Source organism: Salvelinus alpinus, chromosome 35, assembly GCF_045679555.1.
Source record: "Salvelinus alpinus chromosome 35, SLU_Salpinus.1, whole genome shotgun sequence".
NCBI classification, from domain to species: Eukaryota; Metazoa; Chordata; class Actinopteri; order Salmoniformes; family Salmonidae; genus Salvelinus; species Salvelinus alpinus.
The window spans coordinates 13,174,672-13,196,308 of NC_092120.1; the positions used below are offsets into that span (position 1 = coordinate 13,174,672).

Below are 21,637 nucleotides of genomic sequence, written 5' to 3' on the forward strand. Positions count from 1 at the left end.
AGCGTGTTCAACTCAAGTTTTTGGATGGGATTTGGGCGAGAAAAGGAACACTGAGTCCAGGACTCCCTGTGACTCTCTAGGACTAGGATGGCTACTACTTGAATGAGTCAATGTGATGTTCATTTAACACACATTTCAAAGGGAACAGTGGTCACTGGTCAGTGTGCGTTTTGGGGGACGTGCTATCTGTGTTGATTGCAACTCGTTTGGCCGCGGTGTCTTACTGGAAAATAAATACCCTTCTTAAGAAGTGTCCTTTTTAAGAATTAAAATAACAGTTTTAAGTACTAACACTGTGCATCTACGCTGTAATTACACTTTACCTGTCTATGTTACTACAACCATAAATGTAAAAGTCTCAGCATTGAATAATACACATTGGGACTAAATAAGGATTTACAGGAGAAGACAATCCCCCAGTAAACACTAGGTAAGTAACCATAGCGGTAGCTATATAGGTGGGTTCTGACATGGAGAGAGCGCAAAAAGAAATCTGCCAAGTGGGGCGACATGAGGAGACAGGGTATGACAAGGATGAGTTGTTTGACTGCAGGGCAGATAACCAGGATTCCCCGACCTAGATACGAGCACACACACACACACTCACGTATGCACACACTCACATACATGCACACACACCACAAAACATTCATAGAAATATTAGACACACACACTCAACATGAATAGACATACTATTCTATCACGCACTCGCACACACCCGCGCACACCTGCACGCGCACACACAAACACACACACACACACATTCCTCTCCAGTCCTCATGGCTCCTCCCTGGGGGGTCACAGTGGCAAAGAGGGGGGGAATTTCACGGTTGACCTTCTCCTCACGCCTTCGTGAGCCCCTTCACCCCCGTGTTGATTCTCTTGACCTAGTTGGCCATCCAGGAGCAAGCCACTTATATTACCCACATCTCTCCTCTCAGCACCATCTCACATCTGTCTGTCTTCTGCTGTCGGACTCATCACATAATTGTGATTCTGGGTGTCGATTATTTTCAGATGAAGAGTTAATCCATTTTTAGCAACCCTTGCCATGTTGGTGATCCTGTCTTAGTTTGGTGCATTTACAAAACCTCTATCAAGTATCTCACATTATTCAGCAATTAATGGGTCACATCTTCTTTGAACGACCTGTGCTGTTGTGTTCTGTGCTAAGCTGTTGTGTTCTGTGCCAGGCTGTTGTGTTCTGTGCTAGGCTGTTGTGTTCTATGCCAGGCTGTTGTGTTCTGTGCCAGGCTGTTGTGTTCTGTGCTAGGCTGTTGTGTTCTGTGCTAAGCTGTTGTGTTCTGTGCCAGGCTGTTGTGTTCTGTGCTAGGCTGTTGTGTTCTGTGCTAGGCTGTTGTGTTCTGTGCCAGGCTGTTGTGTTCTGTGCTAAGCTGTTGTGTTCTGTGCCAGGCTGTTGTGTTCTGTGCTAGGCTGTTGTGTTCTGTGCTAGGCTGTTGTGTTCTGTGCTAGGCTGTTGTGTTCTGTGCTAGGCTGTTGTGCTGTTGTGTTCTGTGCTAGGCTGTTGTGTTCTGTGCTAGGCTGTTGTGTTCTGTGCTAGGCTGTTGTGTTCTATGCCAGGCTGTTGTGTTCTGTGCTAGGCTGTTGTGTTCTGTGCTAGGCTGTTGTGTTCTGTGCCAGGCTGTTGTGTTCTGTGCTAGGCTGTTGTGTTCTGTGCTAGGCTGTTGTGTTCTGTGCTAGGCTGTTGTGTTCTGTGCTAGGCTGTTGTGTTCTGTGCTACACTGTTGTGTTCTGTGCTAGACAGGTGTGTTCTGTGCTAGGCTGTGTTCTGCAGTGTTGTGTATAGCTGCTGTGCTTCCCCTGTGCTCTGGGGTTTTCCCCCTCAGGGAAGGAGACTGGCACTGTCAGATTTCCCTCTCCCAGAATGAGCGCCTAAGTACTTCTGTCTTGCACCGCAATTTAACGCCAGGCCTGCTGCTGGTATCCAGTGAGTGTACAAAACATTAGGAACACCGGCTCGTTCCATGACATAGACTGACCAGGTGAATCCAGGTGAAAGCTATGATCCCTTATTGATGTCACTTGTTAAATCCACTTCAATCAGTGTAGATGAAGGGGAAGAGGCAGGTTAAATAAGGATTTTTAAGCCTTGAGACAATTGAGACATGGATTGTGTATGTGTGCCATTCATAGGGTGAATGGGCAAGACAAAAGATTTGAGCACCTTTGAACGGGGTATGGAAGTAGGTGTCAGGCGCATCGGTTTGAGTGTGTTCAGAACTGCAACACTGCTGGGTTTTCCAGCCTCAACAGTTTCCCGTAGGAATCAAGAATGGTCCACCACCCAAAGGACATCCAGCCAACTTGACACAACTGTGGGGAGCATTGGAGTCAACATGTGCCAGTATCCCTGTGGAACGCTTTCAACACCTTGTAGTCCATACCCTGATGAATTGAGGCTGTTCTGAGGGCAAACGGGGGTGCAACTCAACCCACCAGTTAATGTAAACCATTTTCTGCTCAGATGATTCCAAACAAAGACATGCATGTGAGGAAAGAGGGGGTAGGGCTGCAAGAGAGTCTGTTGTCTGTTTAGTAAACAGTCGAAAAGATGATGGGAGCACCAACTGTAAAGTGGAGGAACAGGGGAAGAGGAGGAGAGGGAACAAGAGAAGTGGGCATGACACAGGGTCAGCGGAGACCTATGTGGAAAGTGTTTACTGTAAATTGTATTCAGGAAGGGACATGGACTGCCTACCTGCCACCACTACTCACTAGGTCAAATCACAGAGTTAGACAAGGGGACAACAGCACCCTGGCAATGAACACACACCACACCAGGACTGGACTGGACTGGACTGGTAGTGTGTGTGTGTGTGTGTGTGTGTGTGTGTGTGTGTGTGTGTGTGTGTGTGTGTGTGTGTGTGTGTGTGTGTGTGTGTGTGTGTGTGTGTGTGTGTGTGTGTGTGTGTGTGTGTGTGTGTGTGTGTGTGTGTGTGTGTGTGTGTGTGTGTGTGTGTGTGTGTGTGTGTGATTTATGTGAAAAAGTGTGTGTGTGTGGGGGCATACCTTTTCCATCTGTGTGAGAGAGAAAGAGAGAGAGAGAGAGAAAGAGAGAGAAAGAGAGAGAGAGAGAGAAAGAGAGAGAAAGAGAGAAAGAGAGAGAGTGAGAGAAAGAGAGAGAGTGAGAGAAATAACCCCTGCATTGGTCCTTGGTCCTCAGTGTGAGCCCATATGGTCACCAACACCCCTCACTCACTGACGTCAACATATGATCTGGGGTCTCCAAGTCTGCGTTTTTCACCATTTCAGAGCTCCAAGGTCAAAGACAAAAACAGAGGGGTTCCTAAAATCAAACACGGTGACACCCCCATCTGACCCAGAACTTCACCTGAGCCCCGGTGTTTTATTTGAACCCTAATAAATCCTATTATTATTTTTCTCTCCTCCCCTTTAAAGGGCCTGGGTTTCAAAGTGCTAATAAAATAAACTGGAGGGCCCCATTTCTTTATTTGTTTGTGTGAAGGGTGTGTGGGAGAGTGAGGGCGGGGACTGAGGTTTTAGGTTCAGAGAGGGGGGGTAAAAGGGACAGAGGTCACTGAGAACAAAAGAGCAGAGGACTCGAGAGGTCAAACACCCTGGTGCCCAAACTCCCTGAGCTGGCGTTGTTACAGGCCAGCGGCCCCGCTTGTATAATCGCCGGGTACGTTTTGTCCGAGAGGGTAGGATAGAATATATCACGGGCGCCCGACAGATGAACAATAGATCACATTTTGTCAGAGCCCAGAGTCAAGCGTTCTGGCTCTTTTCAGCTTGACCGTACATCTGAAGCGATGAAGATTAACCCTCTATTCACTGGCCTTGCGTTGGGATGACCTTTATGCCCTACGCCCGGCCAAACAATCTCTATAGGACACTACTACCACTACCAACACACACCAGGTGCCTTTCCTCAGCAATTCAGCAGGTTGGGATAGAATGGGGGGCATTCATGAGAGTTTACTGCAACGTTGGGTTTAGGTGACTCAACCGTGACCACTTGTTTTTCCAATAGGAAAAAGGGACCCCATAGCACTATGTGGAATAGCTACTGTTTGCTCTTAAATACTTCCTCAACATCCTGAGAATGAGGCATTCATCTATTCAGTATCTGCGCATGGTCTGATCATTTCCTATAGACAGGGAATGAATTATGAGTTGAAGTTACATTTATGAGTAACCATCCATGTCAGTGCATTTTGGTCCAACAAACTAAACCAGAGAGACCATAAGGAAGACAGAGTTGATGCCAAAGCAGGCGCCGCACCTTACAGCCATAGGCTCATGTACCTCTGTCGGCTGTCACTCAAAATACTAAAAGATTCCCAACATTTATGTTTGAATAACTTACAACCTCTGACTAAAAACATGAACATTAAGTAATACTCAGGGGGCAAAGCAATAACATCACATGGTAATATGATAATAGCTTCAGGCTGTGCATTAAACATAAATAGGCTCTGTCAGCTCTCTGGGGGGCTCAGCATTGGTATTCCTCTATAAGAAGCGGAGCACGGAGCTCACTTGAATGGCAGTGCTGGTTGAGAAAAAGTTGAGAAAAGGTTGGAGGACAAAATGCAGCCAAACTACATTAGGTGGTCTACAGAGGATTGACATGAGGGCCAGCTAAAAAGTTGAGAGAGAGTTGAGGAAAAGTTAAGAGTGGAATGGAGAAGGTTGAGGGAAGGGTTGAGAAAAGTTAGAAGAAGGCTGCGAGAGAAAAAAAAAAGTTCAGAGAGAGTGAGCGAGGTGGCTGGAAGTGGATTCAGAGGGGGTGCTTTTAAACAGTTGAGAGGGAAAGTTAAGAAAAGTTTGAAAATAGTTTGTGCGTAGAACATCGAGAGAAACTATGCGTGGGGGCCGAGAGTGGATTGAGAGGGGCTCTTAAACTAAAAAGAGTTGAAGGACGATTAGAAGAAGAGGGAAGGTTGAGAAAGGAACGAGAACAGGTTAAAAGACGCATCATAGATCAACAAAAGATCAGAGAAGATCAGAGGTTGGTGAAACGCTGACAGGGGGCTGAGAAAGAGAAAGCTTGAGAGAGGCAGGAGGGAGGACAGAGAGAGACGAGGTTGAAAGAGGGAGTCTTATCTGTGTCCCATCTGTCTTGACATGTACACTCCTCTAGTTGAAGCCCTGCAGGGGAGAGAATAAGAGGCATGCATGTCAGTTACTGAACGTGGATCCTCCAGAGGGCTTAGGGGTAAGGCCTGTGCACTCTGGCCCAAAACCAGCCTAACCAGCCCCAGACTCAACTCTGATGTCACGGTTTTCCACTGTCATGTGAGTCAGCGAACCATGCACACCAAAAGTCATCATCACACAAAGGAAGATAGTCTGCGTGGCACAAGTAAAATGTTACTCAATTTCATAATTTCTTTGAGTTTGGGGATTGAGTAGATATTTTTACACAACGGAACATTTTGTCTTCTTTGGTTGAAAAGGAAAAAACAATCGATATGACCTGCTTATTTTATGACTGGAGTTTGTGAAGAGGTCAAATGTTCTTGCACCCAGAATAAAATAAGTGAAAATGTAAAAGGGCAAAGGTAGAAGAATGCTTCTCATCTAATGACATGATTGACAAATGTGCGGAGGAAAATGTGTAAAAGTGATTACGTGTGATGGATTGTTTGAGATTGTTTAACTCCTCTCCCATGAAGACTGAAATATGCTTAGCCTCATTCTTAGTCTCAAATCACAACCCTTATCAGTATGACTATTTACTGACCATTATGAAGTTTAGATCCAAGATGTTTCTCATTAAGAAACCCTCCAAGATGTTTTGCTTGACTTGGTTGTACTGCACACCTGGGAGATCTGCCTTAATAAATACCTGATGTGTAGCGCCAGTTAATTCCCCTATAAAATAACTCCCTTCCTTCTTCCTGTGAGCCCGGGTGGTGTTTATCAAACGAGGTAACGTCCTGTCATGTGACCCTGGTTTCTCCCAGAGCCCACCTGTGTGGACTTTTCTCTTAATCCCTGTAGCCCTTTTCTCTGCTTTGAATGCTTAGACTACTGAGTGTAACTAATTCTCCCACACAAGGATATTGTCTTCCCCTATCTCTTTCTTTGTCCTTTTCTTTCAAGCCGCCCATTCACTGAATTCATTAGTAGGCAGTGTGCTGCGAGAGAGAGAAAAACCTTCCAATTAAAGGACTTACTGGGCTTTTATAATAGGCTATTACTGTCATCTTAAATCCAACAATTGTTTTTTCTCACATTGTGAAACCAGATAATGATTATTTATCAGATCAGTGTGAACTTTTAAAACCTTTTCTGAAGTTTCTAACTTGTAATTAGTGTTTTGAATGTGATGTATTCCCTATTTGGACCTACGAGTGTACTGTGAAGACATGCCAAAGTATGTTTTTAATGCAAAATAAGATAATAAAGCTAGTACAAATCATCCCATACAATAGTCATGGGTCTTTGTAACATTTCCTACAATGATTAATAGTTTTTAATGTGTAACACCCCCAGCTTTATCATTCAAAACATGTAAAGTTAACAAGTGTTGTTACTAGTGGGGTTTAATTAAATGTGTTTAACAGGCTATTTTCCCTCCACACACATGCTGCACAGACACTGCAGCTGACCAGGAGGGCTGTGGAGGGAGATAGTCCCCAGGGACGGTCAAGCAGGCCCCGGCAGGGCCTTTTCTCAGAGTAGACACCCATTTGGTGCCTCCCTCCCTCCCTCCTCTCCTCGAGCCCCCCTGACCGCCAACCTGGAGGGGTCAGCTGTGCAAAAGGAGCCCTGGTCCAGAGCCGGGAGCGTAAATCAGGGGCCATCGCGGGAACCCTGCCTTGCCCAGGGTCCCAGCCCGGCCTGGCACCATCACTCCTGGCTCTGACGTAGAGCAGGCTACCAGTGAGGTGGGTTCCCACTGACCCAGACCGGGACACGTGGGCAACCCGGGACCCCCTGAATGATCCATCATCACCAGGGACCAGCCAGAGGGAAAGCCGCCTATCTACCAGAGTTGGCTGTAATTTGTTTTAGTTTTTAATATTGTCCATCCATTAATTTAATTTCCATTCAGTTCATGAATTGAAGATAACACATTATATGTCAGCATTACTTGTAGTTTTAAATGAATACATTTCAAAGTATTACCAATTGGAAAGCAATTGACCCTAACCCATGCTACCTATATACCGTCAGAATTTTCTGATTGAGTTGTGAACTAGCAGTTCAATAAACTCTACAAACTCTCATCTCATAACAACTCATGACGGATATCAACCAATCAACTTCGGCATTTTTGTTGCAACAGCACTATGCTATGCTGGTTTAAAATGGTTGACGTGTCCTCCTCTCCACTCCCTCATAACAGCACCTGGACTTGTGACAGGTAAATGTAATTTGCAGAGACAAGTCTTTGCTTCCCGAGGCAGTAGACTTTATTGCAATTGCCTTCACCCTTCGCTTTTTGCCCGTGTAGTAGTTTACGCCGCCCCCTGAGGCCTGACTCTAATAGAAAGGGTCATAAAATGGTTGTGTTACTGTTTTCCTTTTTCAAACCAGTGTCACCAGTTGTTCACCTTCCTTACAGGCCTTTTGTAAGGCCTGACAGGTCGTCTATTCCAGACAGGGACGTTTGTAGAAGTCAACCTTGAGTTGACTCCACATTCAATAAGGACCATCTTTATGAGCTTTTCAGCACTTAGAAAATGTATGGGAAAAATGGCCGCTTGGATGGTTGTTTTGGGTCTGTTGAATATTATTGATTTAGTTGCATATTTTAAAGTTATCCTGTTTGTTGATGTACTGAAATATTTCAATAAAACCTCCTAAAACATTAAAATGCTTACTAATTTATCGGAAAAACAGCACATTGAGAAAAGATGTTCGTTCACTGTTTGTTTGGGCTATCACCAACAATGTTTTTCGTGCCATTACTCTTACATGTTTTTGTAATAACAGATATTTTGGCAGGTCCTGGGGTTGAGGGTAGGACAAGAGGACCTTCACGTTGACACATACAGCCGAGACAGAAATAGAAACACACGGCCATGATGGGGTTAGGATATGTCATTCTGAGAACCACCAACATCTTTCACCCTGTCTTCTGGCCCTAAGCCATCCACAATAATTAGAGAAGACAGGCTAATAAGTCAAATTGATAAGGAAGTAAGTGAACTGTGATACACCCTGTATGTGAGTTAAGACAATCGAGTTTGACCACCTCTATTAACCAACACTTTATATTCCACAATTTTAATGATTATCCCCTGTTGCTATAACACTGACATTTTGTTATGGTGAGAAATGAAATAAAAAGTTTTATGGGTTTTAATAATTACTGTATTGAAGAATTGATGAAAGGCAGTGTCATAGGGAAATAAGGAAGCCATGTGTCATCATTCTGTCAACGCTGTACTTCACATTAACAGAACATTTGCACATACTGCCCTCATGTGGTAACATTAGTACTACATTTAGAGTTCCATTACAAAATCAAAACACAGCAATTTTTTAAACCTATATTGCAGATGTGTATGCAAAGGTAGTATGCAAAACAAAAACATGACATGCAATATTTCATAAAATGTGTATAATGATATAAATAATGTAATAAATAATGCCAACCACAAAACTGCCCCAATGCACCTGAGAAAACATATTCTTTATTCTGTCTTGACTTCTTGTACTTCTGCCCTCACATACGAGACATTTAATTTTCAGACAAAACAGACACACTCCATCACTTCATATCATATCATATAGTTCAATGTACCACATACTACTGAACTACAAGATCTTGAGACATTCTAGTGATGGCCACTAAAGTCTAATCTAAAACCAAACTCTTCTTGAATTAAATTGCCAAGAGACCGAAGTGATGCTGCTCATTTAGAAACAACCTTTCAAGCAGTAATGAAATGATATCACACTAGTTTACAACAATGTTAATAGACACCATCTTTAACTGCAGGCATATGGGCATGCAGGTTTTTGTTCCAGACCTGATTAAACTAATCAAGGTCTTGAACAGACAACACATTGTAATAGATGAGTTAGTGCTGGCACCAAAGCCTGCACAGGCTGTTACTCTCTAGAACCAGGGTTGATGACTGCTGAGTTTCGCTGGTCAGTCCCATCCAGCCTTGAGTTTCTCCTCCACCGTGTGGTCCTCCTTGGATCCTCCCATGCAGGGTGGGCTCTTGGCTGTACTGGGGTTGCTGCCCCACTGCTGGGGTGTCTTGGCCTGGATGGCCAGCGTGTGGATACAGGTCCTCAGCTCCTCGGCTAGGGTCTCGTTGAGAAGGCGGTGGCGCTGTAGCAGTGAGAGGCAGTCGAATCGTGGGCTGACCACCAGGACTCGGAAGTGGGACTCGTATCCAGGGGGCACGGCGTTCATGTGGCTCTCGTTGTGGACTTCCAGGTGTTCTGGCTCCAGCTGAGCTGGGCTTGGTCCGTATGGCCCCCTCCATGGGCAGGTTGTGATCAGGAGCCATGTGGGGTCTGAAGTGGGCTAGGGGCCATGGTGAAGGTGTGGGTGGTGGAGATTGGACGGGCATAGCTGAGAACACTGGGCAACATTCAGAGGATTGGGGCAGGTGACGACTGTAGTCAGCTTGCAATGAAGAAGTGGTCTGGTGTTCTCTCTTCAGGTTCAGAAGTTACACTCTTAGAAAAAAAAAGGTGCTATCTAGAACCTAAAAGGGTTCTTCGGCTGTCCCGCCTGTGGAAAGGGTTCTGCATGGAACCCAAAATGGTTCTACCTGGAACCAAAAAGATAGACTGCACTTGTGAAGGTAGTAAATGACCTTATAATGGCGTCAGACCGAGGCTTTGCATCTGTCCTCATGCTCCTAGACCTTAGTGCTGCTTTGATACCATCGATTACCACATTCTTTTGGAGAGATTGGAAACCCAAATTGGTCTACACGTACAAGTTCTGGCCTGGTTTAGATCTTATCTGTCGGAAAGATATCAGTTTGTCTCTGTGGATGGTTAGGGTTAGGGTTAGGGTTATCCTCTGACAAATCAACGGTAAATTTCGGTGTTCCTCAAGGCTCCGTTTTAGGACCACTATTGTTTTCACTATATATTTTACCTCTTGGTGATGTCATTCGGAAACATGATGTTAACTTTCACTGCTGTGCGGATGACACACAGCTGTACATTTTGATGAAACATGGTGAAGCCCCAAAATTACCCTGGAAGCCTGTGTTTCAGACATAAGGAAGTGGATGGCTGCAAATGTTCTACTTTTAAACTCGGACAAAACAGAGATGCTTGTTCTAGGTCCCAAGAAACAAAGAGATCTTCTGTTGAATCTGACAATTAATCTTGGTGGTTGTACAGTCGTCTCAAATAAAACTGTGAAGGACCTCGGCATTACTCTGGACCCTGATCTCTCTTTTGACGAACATATCAAGACAGTTTCAAGGACAGCTTTTTTCATCTACGTAACATTGCAAAAATCAGAAACTGTCTGTCCAAAAATGAGGCAGAAAAATTAATCCATGCTTTTGCCACTTCTAGGTTAGACTATTACAATGCTCTACTTTCTGGCTACCCGTATAAAGCATTAAATAAACTTCAGTTAGTGCTAAACGCGGCTGCCAGAATCTTGACTAGAACCAAAATATGTGATCATATTACTCCAGTGCTAGCCTCCCTATACTGGCTTCCTGTTAAGGCAAGGGCTGATTTCAAGGTTTTACTGCTAACCTGCAAAGCATTACATGGGCATGCCCCAACCTATCTTTCCGATTTGGTCCTGCCGTACATACCTTCACGTACGCTACGGTCACAAGACGCAGGCCTCCTTACTGTCCCTAGAATTTCTAAGCAAACAGCTGGAGGCAGGGCTTTCTCCTATAGAGCTCCATTTTTATGGAATGGTCTGCCTACTCATGTGAGAGACGCAGACTCAGGCTCAACCTTTAAGTCTTTATTGAAGACATCTCTTCAGTAGGTCCTATGACTGAGTGTAGTCTGGCCCAGGAGTGTGAAGGTGAACGGAAAGGCACTGGAGCAACGAACCGCCCTTGCTGTCTCTGCCTGGCCGGTTCCCCTCTCTCCACTGGGATTCTCTGCCTCTAACCCTATTACACGGGCTGAGTCACTGGCTTACTGGTGCTCTTCCATGCCGTCCCTAGGAGAGGTGTGTCACTTGAGTGGATTGAGTCACTGACGTGATCTCCTGTCTTATCCGGTGTCCTGTGTGAATTTAAGTATGCTCTCTCTAATTCTCTCTCTCTTTCTCTCTTTCTTTCTCTCTTTCTCTCTTTCTTTCTTTCTCTCTCTCGGAGGACCTGAGCCCTAGGACCATGCCTCAGCCTGGCCTGATGACTCCTTGCTGTCCCCAATCCACCTGGCCGTGCTGCTGCTCCAGTTTCAACTGTTCTGCCTGTGGCTATGGAACCCTGACCTGTTCACCGGACGTGCTACCTGTCCCAGACCTGCTGTTTTCAACTCACTAGAGACAGCAGGAGCGGTAGAGATACTCTGAATGATCGGCTATGAAAAGCCAACTGACATTTGCTCCTGAGGTGCTGACCTGTGGGGTCACAGGGGTCAGCACCTTGGGGTTTTAGGCTGGGTTTCTGTACAGCACTTTGTGACATCAGCTGATGTAAGAAGTGCTTTATAAATACATTTGATTGATTGATTGATTGATGGGGACAGCCGAATAACCCTTTTGGAACGAAGAACCCTTTTGGAACCATTTCTTCTAAGTGTAGCTTGCATCCAGTAGCTTGCTATCTGCTGTTAAGCTAGCTATTTTACAGCAGACTCTGCTTTACATAGCTACAGTATCTGTTATCTATAGCTACAACATCTGTTCTTTAATACATGAAAATGCAATGCTGCCCAATGACGTGTGCTAATTTCTTTCACAACATACTATGACTAGCTACATTATCTTGCTAACGTTATCTAACTGGTTAGTTAGCTACTTGCAGTAATCACTGCCACACAGACTGCATTTCGTAGCCTCAAATAGTACCTTAGCTAGATTGTGTTGTTATTAATACATGATCAAAGCTGTAATAACCCAAAGTGAGTTGTAATGCGTCCTCAGTTATCCAACGTACACAGGAAGTGCTGCCTGGTTTGGACTGTCTGGGACTTTGTAGTCTTTGTAGACGGCCTGGGACTCATATTTGCAGCAGTAAATTGTAGTCTTTGTAGGCTAGTAAATCTAGTACTGGTGGAGGTTTGTTGCTAAGTACATTTTTTCTCAATGAGCTATCATGCCTGTTGGTGAAATTACGTTGAACCAACGTGGAATAAGACGTTGGATTGACATCTGTGGCCAGTGGGATAATGTTCTGACCCCTAGGCACAGAAGTCAAGAAATCCATTTTATCATTGATGATCAATTCGGTAAATTAAATAATTACAAGGGTTTCATCATTAGGACAGTAATTTATTTTTCTTTGCTATCCATTGCAGTTCTGAAAAGGTCCATTGCACAACAGTGCAAATAAATAAACAATGACAAAAGATAAGAAGAAAATCTCACACACAAACTTTATAACAGAATCATGAAGTTGTAACATTTAAGTATTCTTCATAACCAGTAGTATTTATTTTGATGTATTTACTTATATTCCATTTTCATTTACAAAATACACAAAATCGAAGACACCATACAATAGTATTCTGTCATTTACACTTCAGTTTTTTTGTCCTTTGTATTTTTTTATGGTTCCACATGTATACAGTATTGTAATTTTCTAATATTATGATCTATACTTACATACAAACAACTACAGATTCTACAGCACAGTACAAAGACAGTGATAAATTCTCTGTTACATGTAATTAATCGCAATGTATTCTTATTGACAAAAGCCTCAAAGACCTCGGGGTAGTTTTAGAAGTGAATATAAGCCATTCAGTCCCATTTAGTAGAAGCCAACACACAGCATTTCAGTGGAAAAGGCCCAGCATATAATGTGTTTAATTTCCCAAGAGTTTTTTGGGGAGAGATAAAAGACAAATAATCTAACATTTATTGCTATAATTATGTTTTTGCACTCATGTCACGTTCCTGACCTATTTCTGTTAGTTTGTTGTATGTGTTAGTTGGTCAGGACGTGAGTTTGGGTGGGCATTCTATGTTGTCTGTTTCTATGTTGGTTTAAGGGTTGCCTGGTATGGCTCTCAATTAGAGGCAGGTGTTTGGCGTTCCTCTAATTGAGAGTCATATTTAGGTAGGTTGTTTCACAGTGTTCGTTGTGGGTGGTTGTCTCCTGTTTCAGTGTTTGTCGCAACATACGGGACTGTTCGGTATGTTTGTACATCGTCATTTTTGTGTAGTCTATTTTTCCCTGTTCGTGCGTTCTTCGTGTTTTATTGTAAGTTCGTATGTCTAGGTTTGTCTACACATTCGTTTTTTGTTATTTTGTTAGTTAATTCAAGTCTAGTTCGTTTTCTGTCTTAGTTGTTTGGTCGTGTCTTTATTAAATCATGTCATTTCACAAAGCTGCGCCTTGGTTCAATCACTACTCCTCCTCTTCGAGGAGGAGGACTACCGTAACAACTCATGATTGACCGTTGACCGAGCAACAAGTTAAGAATACAAAAAAACCCTGTAACAGAATTGAAAATATGCAACTACAGGTACTAGAAATAATCTTGACTTAAAATATCCCAAACTGGTTCACTGAGAGAGTAAATAGATAGTTAAGCATTTCACAGCGTTCCATGTTGTACTATACAACAATAATATTGACATCCTTGTTTATCATTTCGTGGGCGGTATAATTAGGACAACATAGAGATAGGATATGGAAACACAGATCAGACACATGCTGCAATGCTGAGCCTGATTCTTCAATAACAAATGGAATCTTTTAAGATTACTCTGCTTCTTAGAGGAATTGTTAACAAATGTACTTTCCGGCAGACTGGCCATCCACGTCCCAGATCAGTTCATAAAAACTGCTCCTCCTACTACAGTAATATTTTCAAGGGGTCAAAGGTTATAAAGAGCTATAATATTTATTAATGATCTATGTTATATTTTATTTATTTTAATTTACATATTTAAATCTATATTCCATTTTTTTATGATATAGTATAAACTTAAGACATACAAAAAGATTTGGCAATAATCAATGAGAGAAGTTACTCATGGCACACTTATAGATCGGCGGTCACCAAACCTGTCAATTTTGAGGAATGTGGTAACGGCTTGAAGTTCCTATATAGATTAAGGGGTCATACATTGAACGTACAATATGCTAGTTTATGGTAATGTAAACGTAAAGTGAGAGGTTGCTATGTCAATAAATAGTCAACTGCGACTACTGTAAATCAATATATACTGATTATTTTGTGTGCTGTTCACAACTGCATGCGTGACTCATTTGGTACCAGTGAATCATTTGGCTACTGTCTTAAATTGGTCGCTTGTAAGCAGTTGTTGTGCGTACGTCAACAGCTTTACCTTCTGTTTCCCTTCATGTGCTAGCTACTGATATTTTATGTCAAAGGTTTTGGTCTTTTCAAGAATGCAAGGCATTAACAACTGTGCATGTACAGCTAAGTACATTTAGTGCAATGGATTAGTCTATCTAGAATGCTGTTAAGTCTACATATGGCTGCTATCCTAAAAAATGGCAGTTTATGGTCATTTCCTTTGTTGCTGAATCAGTGCTTTGTTGCTTTTCTCAGTTTGTTTCTTTGTAACATGCAATTGTGAACATACCACACTTGATCAATGTGCTTGCTATAAGGGGAATGTGAAACGTTGTTTGGTACCAAACCAATGTACAGGAAATCTATGGATCAGATATCCCATGAGGACACTGCCCTTAGCAGTGTGTTTAGTCCTAGTCTATCATGTATGATAAAAACCTCAGCGGAGGTGTGAAACATGTTAAATGTACCCATATATCATGATGTTCTAAGCTTTAAGGGTGGAAATCAAAGGAAAGTTATACTACTTCTATTTCAATGCTCGGCAAAATGTTTCCCATAAGCATCCAATAATGTTCCCCATCTCATTGAGGTTTAGTTCTCATTTTGATCATCCGATCAATAAAGCAGCTTTTACTTGTATCGCCACATCAGTTAATCATACTCCAAGTATCGAATAAAACAACTAATAAACAATCTATCAAGAATCCACAAAAAATAAATCAATATTGCAGGTCAAAGTTCAATATTGCACAGGCAAACAAGCAGTCTCACACCCATATCAAAATAAATAATAAAATATGGTCTATGATGCACATGATAGTATTTAATGACAGTGCATATATGTGCTTACCACTATAGTCTCTTTTGAAACACATATATTGCACCCAAAAGTAAATATATCTTAATATCTTTAAAACTCAAAACAAATATCAAATGGAATCTACTGAAAATATATCACATTGTTGCAATGTTTTACTGAAGTTTAGTATATCCTTTCCATATCTTTGTGTATTATTTTCAACTTCATTATTTTGAAGATTTTCGCTCCACCTTTGAACATCTAGTTCCTGTTTCACAATATCACAAAAAATGAAAACGTATGTTTCAGTTGTGCACATTAAAATGGTTTGATGTGTTTAAGGGTTGAGAGAATGTTCCAGAAATCCAAGGTCAATGATATCATAGGCAGTGTGATTTCTCTCATAAAAGGACATGGCTATAACATCTAACATCTGACCTACTGATGTACAGTAACATGACACTTAAATGCCATTTTCGTATTGTGTTCTATCTTTCTAGCAAATTGTCCACAAATTCACTTACATACTTAGTTACATGCATACCACTTTCCCAAAAACACATTTTAAGAGCAAAACATAAAACCTATGACAGATGGAACAAAGAAGGCATTTGTTACTACAAGATATATGAAGCAAGAATGACGATTGAACTGTGGGCTTTTAAACGTTTGTTTAAAACGTGACAATAATAACCATTGTAACAATTTGTGACAACAGTCATATTTGCATCAGCAAACATTTGTGCTTTAAATGTGGAATGTTTGGACAAAAGTGTTGTTCTAAAATGTACACGGCGAACAATATGGGCTGAACAAATTTCAACATTGTCAGAAATAGAGATTTGAAGGATTGATTTGAGTAGCCGTTTATGATTGATTGAGAGAACGGCTAGAAATAATGTTTTAAAGGGAAAAAGCTCAACAGTTCACTTTTGTCAACAGTCTCATTCAAACCATAATGAAAGTAAACCTGGAATGTTCTAAAATCTAGAAAATGGCAGTTATTTTGTACATAAAATAAACACAAGACCTTGGAAGGTATGATAATGAGGAGAGGCCTTGGTTGAACTAAATGTTTTGGTTTACTCATTAAGTAAAAAATGGTTCAAATCAAGGCATAACGTATCCTTTTTGACTGACGTTCTACCATAGCAATGTAGACTCATGTAGATGGGAAGTGAGCTGAGCTTATCAGAGAAATTGGTGTGAATATGGATTGGATGGCTAGTGGTAATTTCCATTACGGGCTATTGGCATGGCTCATAAACTAGACCCCATGTCCCTACCCCATAACCCCAGTAATCTGTCTTCATTTTGGGGACCTGCATCTAAACTACCTCCTCAACCCTCCTAAACACATACACTCAGGGATTAAGATTGCACTGAACAAGGATTCAAGTTGGAACAGCTTCTGTTGGTCTAGGGGCAGAGTTTGGTTGCACTTCCCTTTCTCTACCAACTCACAGCCTATTCATGGGGATCAATGTCAAGCAGCGGCAGCACAGTTCCACAGATCTTAGTAGTATAGAGATGTGTCTATCTAAACAGTACATCCAATATCAGGCAATCCACAATATTTACAGTTTAGTAGATCTGTGCAGCATCTGCATTGAACTAATTCCTGTGAATAGGCTCGGATTTCAATGGGGCGTACAGGGGAGAGTTTAGGGGTTTCTTGGGCTACTTGTTGTTCACAGTGTGGCTTACTCATTCTGACCCCCATGTCGCCACACTATTGTGTGTGGCCACACTATTGCAGCACCTGGCCCCGCGTCTCCGGCAGCTTGAACGCCAGGAAGCTGCCCGCTGCAAGTGCCCCGGAGGCGAACAGGATGGGCACAGCCTTGGTAATGCCCACGAAAGAGGTGAAGATGCTGATGCCCAACACGGCTGCCAGCTTACAGAGGGCGTTTAGAAAGCCAAACGCTGTGCATCTGGGAGGAGAGAGGAAGATCAGTCAGTTCCATAATGACCTCTATTCAAACAGTCTCAGATTGAACTCATAATGTAACACCTGCAGGAGGACTGTTCAGCCAGATGGGCAGCGCTACTACTCTTTCTGAAATTGGAAAATAATATTTAATCATGGTCCGATATTATTAAGCAAAAAGGCACGAGGGGGTGTGGTAAATTGGCCATTTACCTGCAAACCCCCGAGGTACCTTATTGCTATTATAAACTGGTTACCGACGTAATTAGAGCAGTACAAATAAATGTTTTGTCATACCCATGGTATACGGTCTGATATACCACGTCTGACAGCCAATCAGCATTCAGGGCTCGAACCCCGTTGATAATAATGAACAGCCAGTCTGCTATGATGAGATCTCAGAGTTTTGAAATGGCCAGAAATGTTTCAGTCAACCCAGTTTACTGGGATACAGATTATGATTTTTTTGTATATGTTGGTTGAGGCAGTGCAGTGTTCACTCAGCCATGGGGTGGCAGTAAGGATTCCCACCCAGTCTCACACACCACTACCACCAATGCTCTTACACAGTACTACAACCTCCATTTTCCTCCATCTAGTGTAACCAATCACATCAAGGCACCACTTTTGCCAGTACACCCTGGAAGCTACAACCTTCCACATTGCCAAGGTTTTGGTGTGGCTCTCTGGTTGGGGTTTCCTACCTCTTGTCAGAGGGGTAGAGCTCCACCGTCAGCACGTCCAGGGCGTTCCAGGAGGCGATGCTGATGCCCCCGAACAGACAGAGCAGAGCGATCATGGCCGACTCGCTGTTGCCGAACGACAGGAAGAAACAGCTGACACAAGAGATCACACTGGAGCCCGCTGAAGAGTGAGAGGAGAGGAGGGAAAGAGATGGGGAGGGAGGGAAAGGGAGGGAGATAGAGGGTAAGGAGGGGTCGAGAGAGGGAGGGGGAAAGGGGAGAGAGAGAGAGAGAGAGAGAGAGAGAGAGAGAGAGAAGAGAGGGAAAATGAGTGAATCTATGAATATGTCATCTAATATGCCTGCTATTCTTGCTGAATCCATTTTGGCCATTGTGAGACAGAAAATTCTGCCCAATCTACCATAGATTAAGCAGACTACATTTTGTTTTCTTATGGTTGCTGATCTCTATGTGTCAAAGACATGCACCAACAGTACGGTGCAAAATCAGATGACACCATTGTAGCCGTGACGACAATGTCGCCTCTCCTCGCTCTATTACCCAGCATCCTCAGCCGTCCGATCTTGTCCATGAGCAGCGCCGACACGATGTTGCCAGGCAACACGGCCAGGGTGCCCAGGAAGCTGACAAAGTATATCATGTAGGCACTGTTCTCGTCGCTGAAGTCGCTAAGCATGCAGCCCTCCTTGTTGTGCAGGAAGGTGCTGTTGACCAGTTTGCTGTTGATCAGCCTGTACTTGAACAGATCTGTTGGGGAGAGGAGGGGAGAGAGGGGGGGGGGGTTATTGATGAGAATTGTGGTTAATTCGATTCATTGTAGGGATAGACTTTAATGCATTCTGTACTGCTCGGATCTTTAATGTCAGCTGAGATTATGATATTGTGTTCATGTGAGATATATGAAGACAATACCATAAACCACAGTCATTCTAATGGATGAATGACAGAATATGAACTGGGGCGTAAGGTTCACATATCTAGGGCCTATTCAATGAGTTACAAAATAAAATACATTCATAATACTGAATTCTTTATTCTACTGTACATGAGAGAACGGTTTGTCCATACTGTCCAAGCCTAACCTCTGACCTCTAGGTTTTGCTCTGCTGTACTTCTCAGTATAAATCCATCATGTGGTTGGTCCCATAGTGGGTTAACATCCTGCACTATGGCAACAATCTAGCAGCTTCTAGCACTTAGTGGGAAAGCACAGAGGGATTAAACAATAAAGCAATAGTAGTGAAATGGCTTTCTAATTCAAATTCAAATGAGTAGCTCCTGCATGGCATTGATAGCAGCAGAGTGATTGCTTGACTAGTCTAATGACGGACAAACACCTAACAGAACGAGAGGGAGGCGTTCAGATAGTCCCTATTGTACTGCTCTGATAACGTCTTGAGAGAGACAGAGAGAGAGAGAGACTAAGCCATTATAGGCTTGTGTTTGGCTGATAATAGGTTTCTAATCGTTGTAATGTCAGAGATAAAATTGGATTCTGCCGATGGATCGAGAGGACTTCAAGCTCATCAATTTTACCCATCTTTTGTCATCAGCCATACAGATGAATCATCTTCTTGTGCAGGCTGCTTTTGTTTTGGAAAAATCTATCATTCAGTTTGAGATGACTGACAGTTATGTAATTTGCAGGCTGAAGTAAAATAGGATTGGGCCTGTGTTGCTAGGATACCTCTCTCTGTCTGCATTGCCTCATTATGTTACAGGGCCAGGGAGTAGAGTGATGGTAATTGAGCCATTTTGTCTTGTATGAAGCATATAATTGGAGCTGATTCTCTGCTCTGTTTCTGGCTCCGTTTCTGTAAGAGAGGTTTAACACCGTAGCAAGATATGCATAAGACCTATATGAACAATATAAGACATGTTTATCTCCTTAGACAACAATATGGTATACAATTGTATTTTATCTGTCAATCAAACACAGAAGCCACTAACACAATTGAGATTACAGTACTTGGACGAGTTAATGAAGGGAAAACCCCTTATAAGCAAAACAAGACATTCACAACTTATAATTCCAACAAACACTGATACAACACTCATCAGCAGAGAGTTGTAAACAACCGACCTGTGTTGTAGAAGAGGGTGGCGATGAAGGTGCAGTTCTTGAAGAAGGTGTTGCTGGAGGTGATGTCTTCAAAGTAGCACTCTTCAAACAGAGAATCCTCGAACACCATGGACTTCATCTTCAGATTCATAAACCTGACAGAGAGACAGAGACAGAGGGAGAGAAAGAGAGAGACAGAGGGGGAGAGGGAGACAGACAGAGAGAGAGACAGAGGGGGAGAGAGAACGAGTTTGTTTTAACATCAGAATGACTGACTGACCCTTGACCTATTTACTGTATGAATGGCTTGGTACCCTGCTGTGTTCCCATGACAACGCTGATGAGGGAAGAGGGAAGCAGGACCTACTTGTTGTTGAAGTACTCTCCGTTGCGGTGCACCTGGTTCTCCAGGGTGAAGTTGAAGGTGACGTGCTCCACCTTCTCCTTGATGAAGACCTTGGTGCGCGAGGAGTACTCCTGCTTCTGGAGGTACTTGATCATGTCAGGGAACCACACCGTCAGCCCGTAGTAACTGAGGGACAGAAGGGAGATGGATGTTAAGACAGACGTAGGGATCATGATGATACACTTAACATAACCCACTTAGAAGGGATAGGACACTAACTACATCATCAATATCAGTAATGTAAAACTACATTTTCACTTGAGTCAGACACAATCAAATCAAAGTGTATTGGTCACGTACACACATTTGCAGGTGTTATAGCAGGTGCAGGGAAAGGCTTATGTTTCTAGCTCCAACAGTGCAGCAGAATGCCTCGCAAATACAATACTAATACACAAATAATCAAAAAAACTAAACAAGAAGTTAAGTTAGTTTATTATACCTGCAGTTCATTCTATGCGGATGTGACTTTGGCTGTAAATGACCTGAAAACTGTTTTTGGGAGCTTGACTTTACCTGAACGACATAGAGAACCACACAGCCATCATCATGAGAGTGGTGCGGCGGTACTCAGGAGAGAATATGGCCAGGAAGTTGCTCCACACCTACAGGGAGGTTCACAGACACACAGACACACACGCACACACAAACCGACAAACACACGCAAACGCACACACACGCAAACAATATATCTCAAAGGAAATCTCTCTACAATCTACAACAGCATTAAATAAACATAAAGTTCCACGTTCCACACAAGCCAACAGTAAACACAGCTAGTAAACATAGCTAGTAAACACAGCTAGTAAACACAGCTAGTAAACACAGCTAGTAAACACAACTAGTAAACACAGCTAGTAAACATAGCTAGTAAACAGAGCTAGTAAACACAGCTAGTAAACACAGCTAGTAAACATAGCTAGTAAACACAGCTAGTAAACATAGATAGTAAACATAGATAGTAAACACAGCTAGGTAATCTCTGCACACAGGCACTTTATAAACAACGGGGGCTCATATACAAACAATCATTCCAGTCTCTCATTCTGTAGTTAAGAGTATATAAACATGAACCTTCTCTGTTCTCTTTGATAGTAATAGCAGTGCTGATTGTCATTCAGGGAGGTATGAGAGACTATAGGCGGAAAGTAGCCTAGCGGTTAGAGCGTTGGGCCAGTCACAGAAAGGTTGCTGGTTTGAATACCTGAGCCAACAAGGTGAAAAATCTGTCGATCTGCCCTTGATCAAGGTGCTTAACCCTAATTTGCTCCAGGGGAGTTGTACTACTATGGCTGACCCTGTAAACCAACATATTTGGTTTACAGTGGCAGAGATCTTT

At 42.8% G+C, this 21,637-nt stretch overlaps 1 protein-coding gene and 1 pseudogene across 1 annotated transcript in view; both read right to left on the reverse strand.

The window, feature by feature from the left end:
* Positions 1-9,058: 9,058 nt before the first annotated feature.
* Positions 9,059-9,552, reverse strand: LOC139564717 (bolA-like protein 1; annotated as a pseudogene).
* A 6,832-nt stretch (positions 9,553-16,384) lies between these two features.
* Positions 16,385-21,637, reverse strand: part of LOC139564647 (synaptic vesicle glycoprotein 2A-like) — a 51,168-nt gene continuing 45,915 nt past the window's right edge. The window contains exons 8-13 of the mRNA XM_071384359.1: positions 20,815-20,903; positions 20,260-20,424; positions 19,914-20,047; positions 18,371-18,577; positions 17,831-17,990; positions 16,385-17,130 (exon numbers count right to left, since the gene is read on the reverse strand). Coding sequence (XP_071240460.1) covers positions 16,947-17,130; positions 17,831-17,990; positions 18,371-18,577; positions 19,914-20,047; positions 20,260-20,424; positions 20,815-20,903 — 939 coding nt within the window. The 3' untranslated portion in view covers positions 16,385-16,946. The remainder of the gene's footprint in view (positions 17,131-17,830; positions 17,991-18,370; positions 18,578-19,913; positions 20,048-20,259; positions 20,425-20,814; positions 20,904-21,637) is intronic.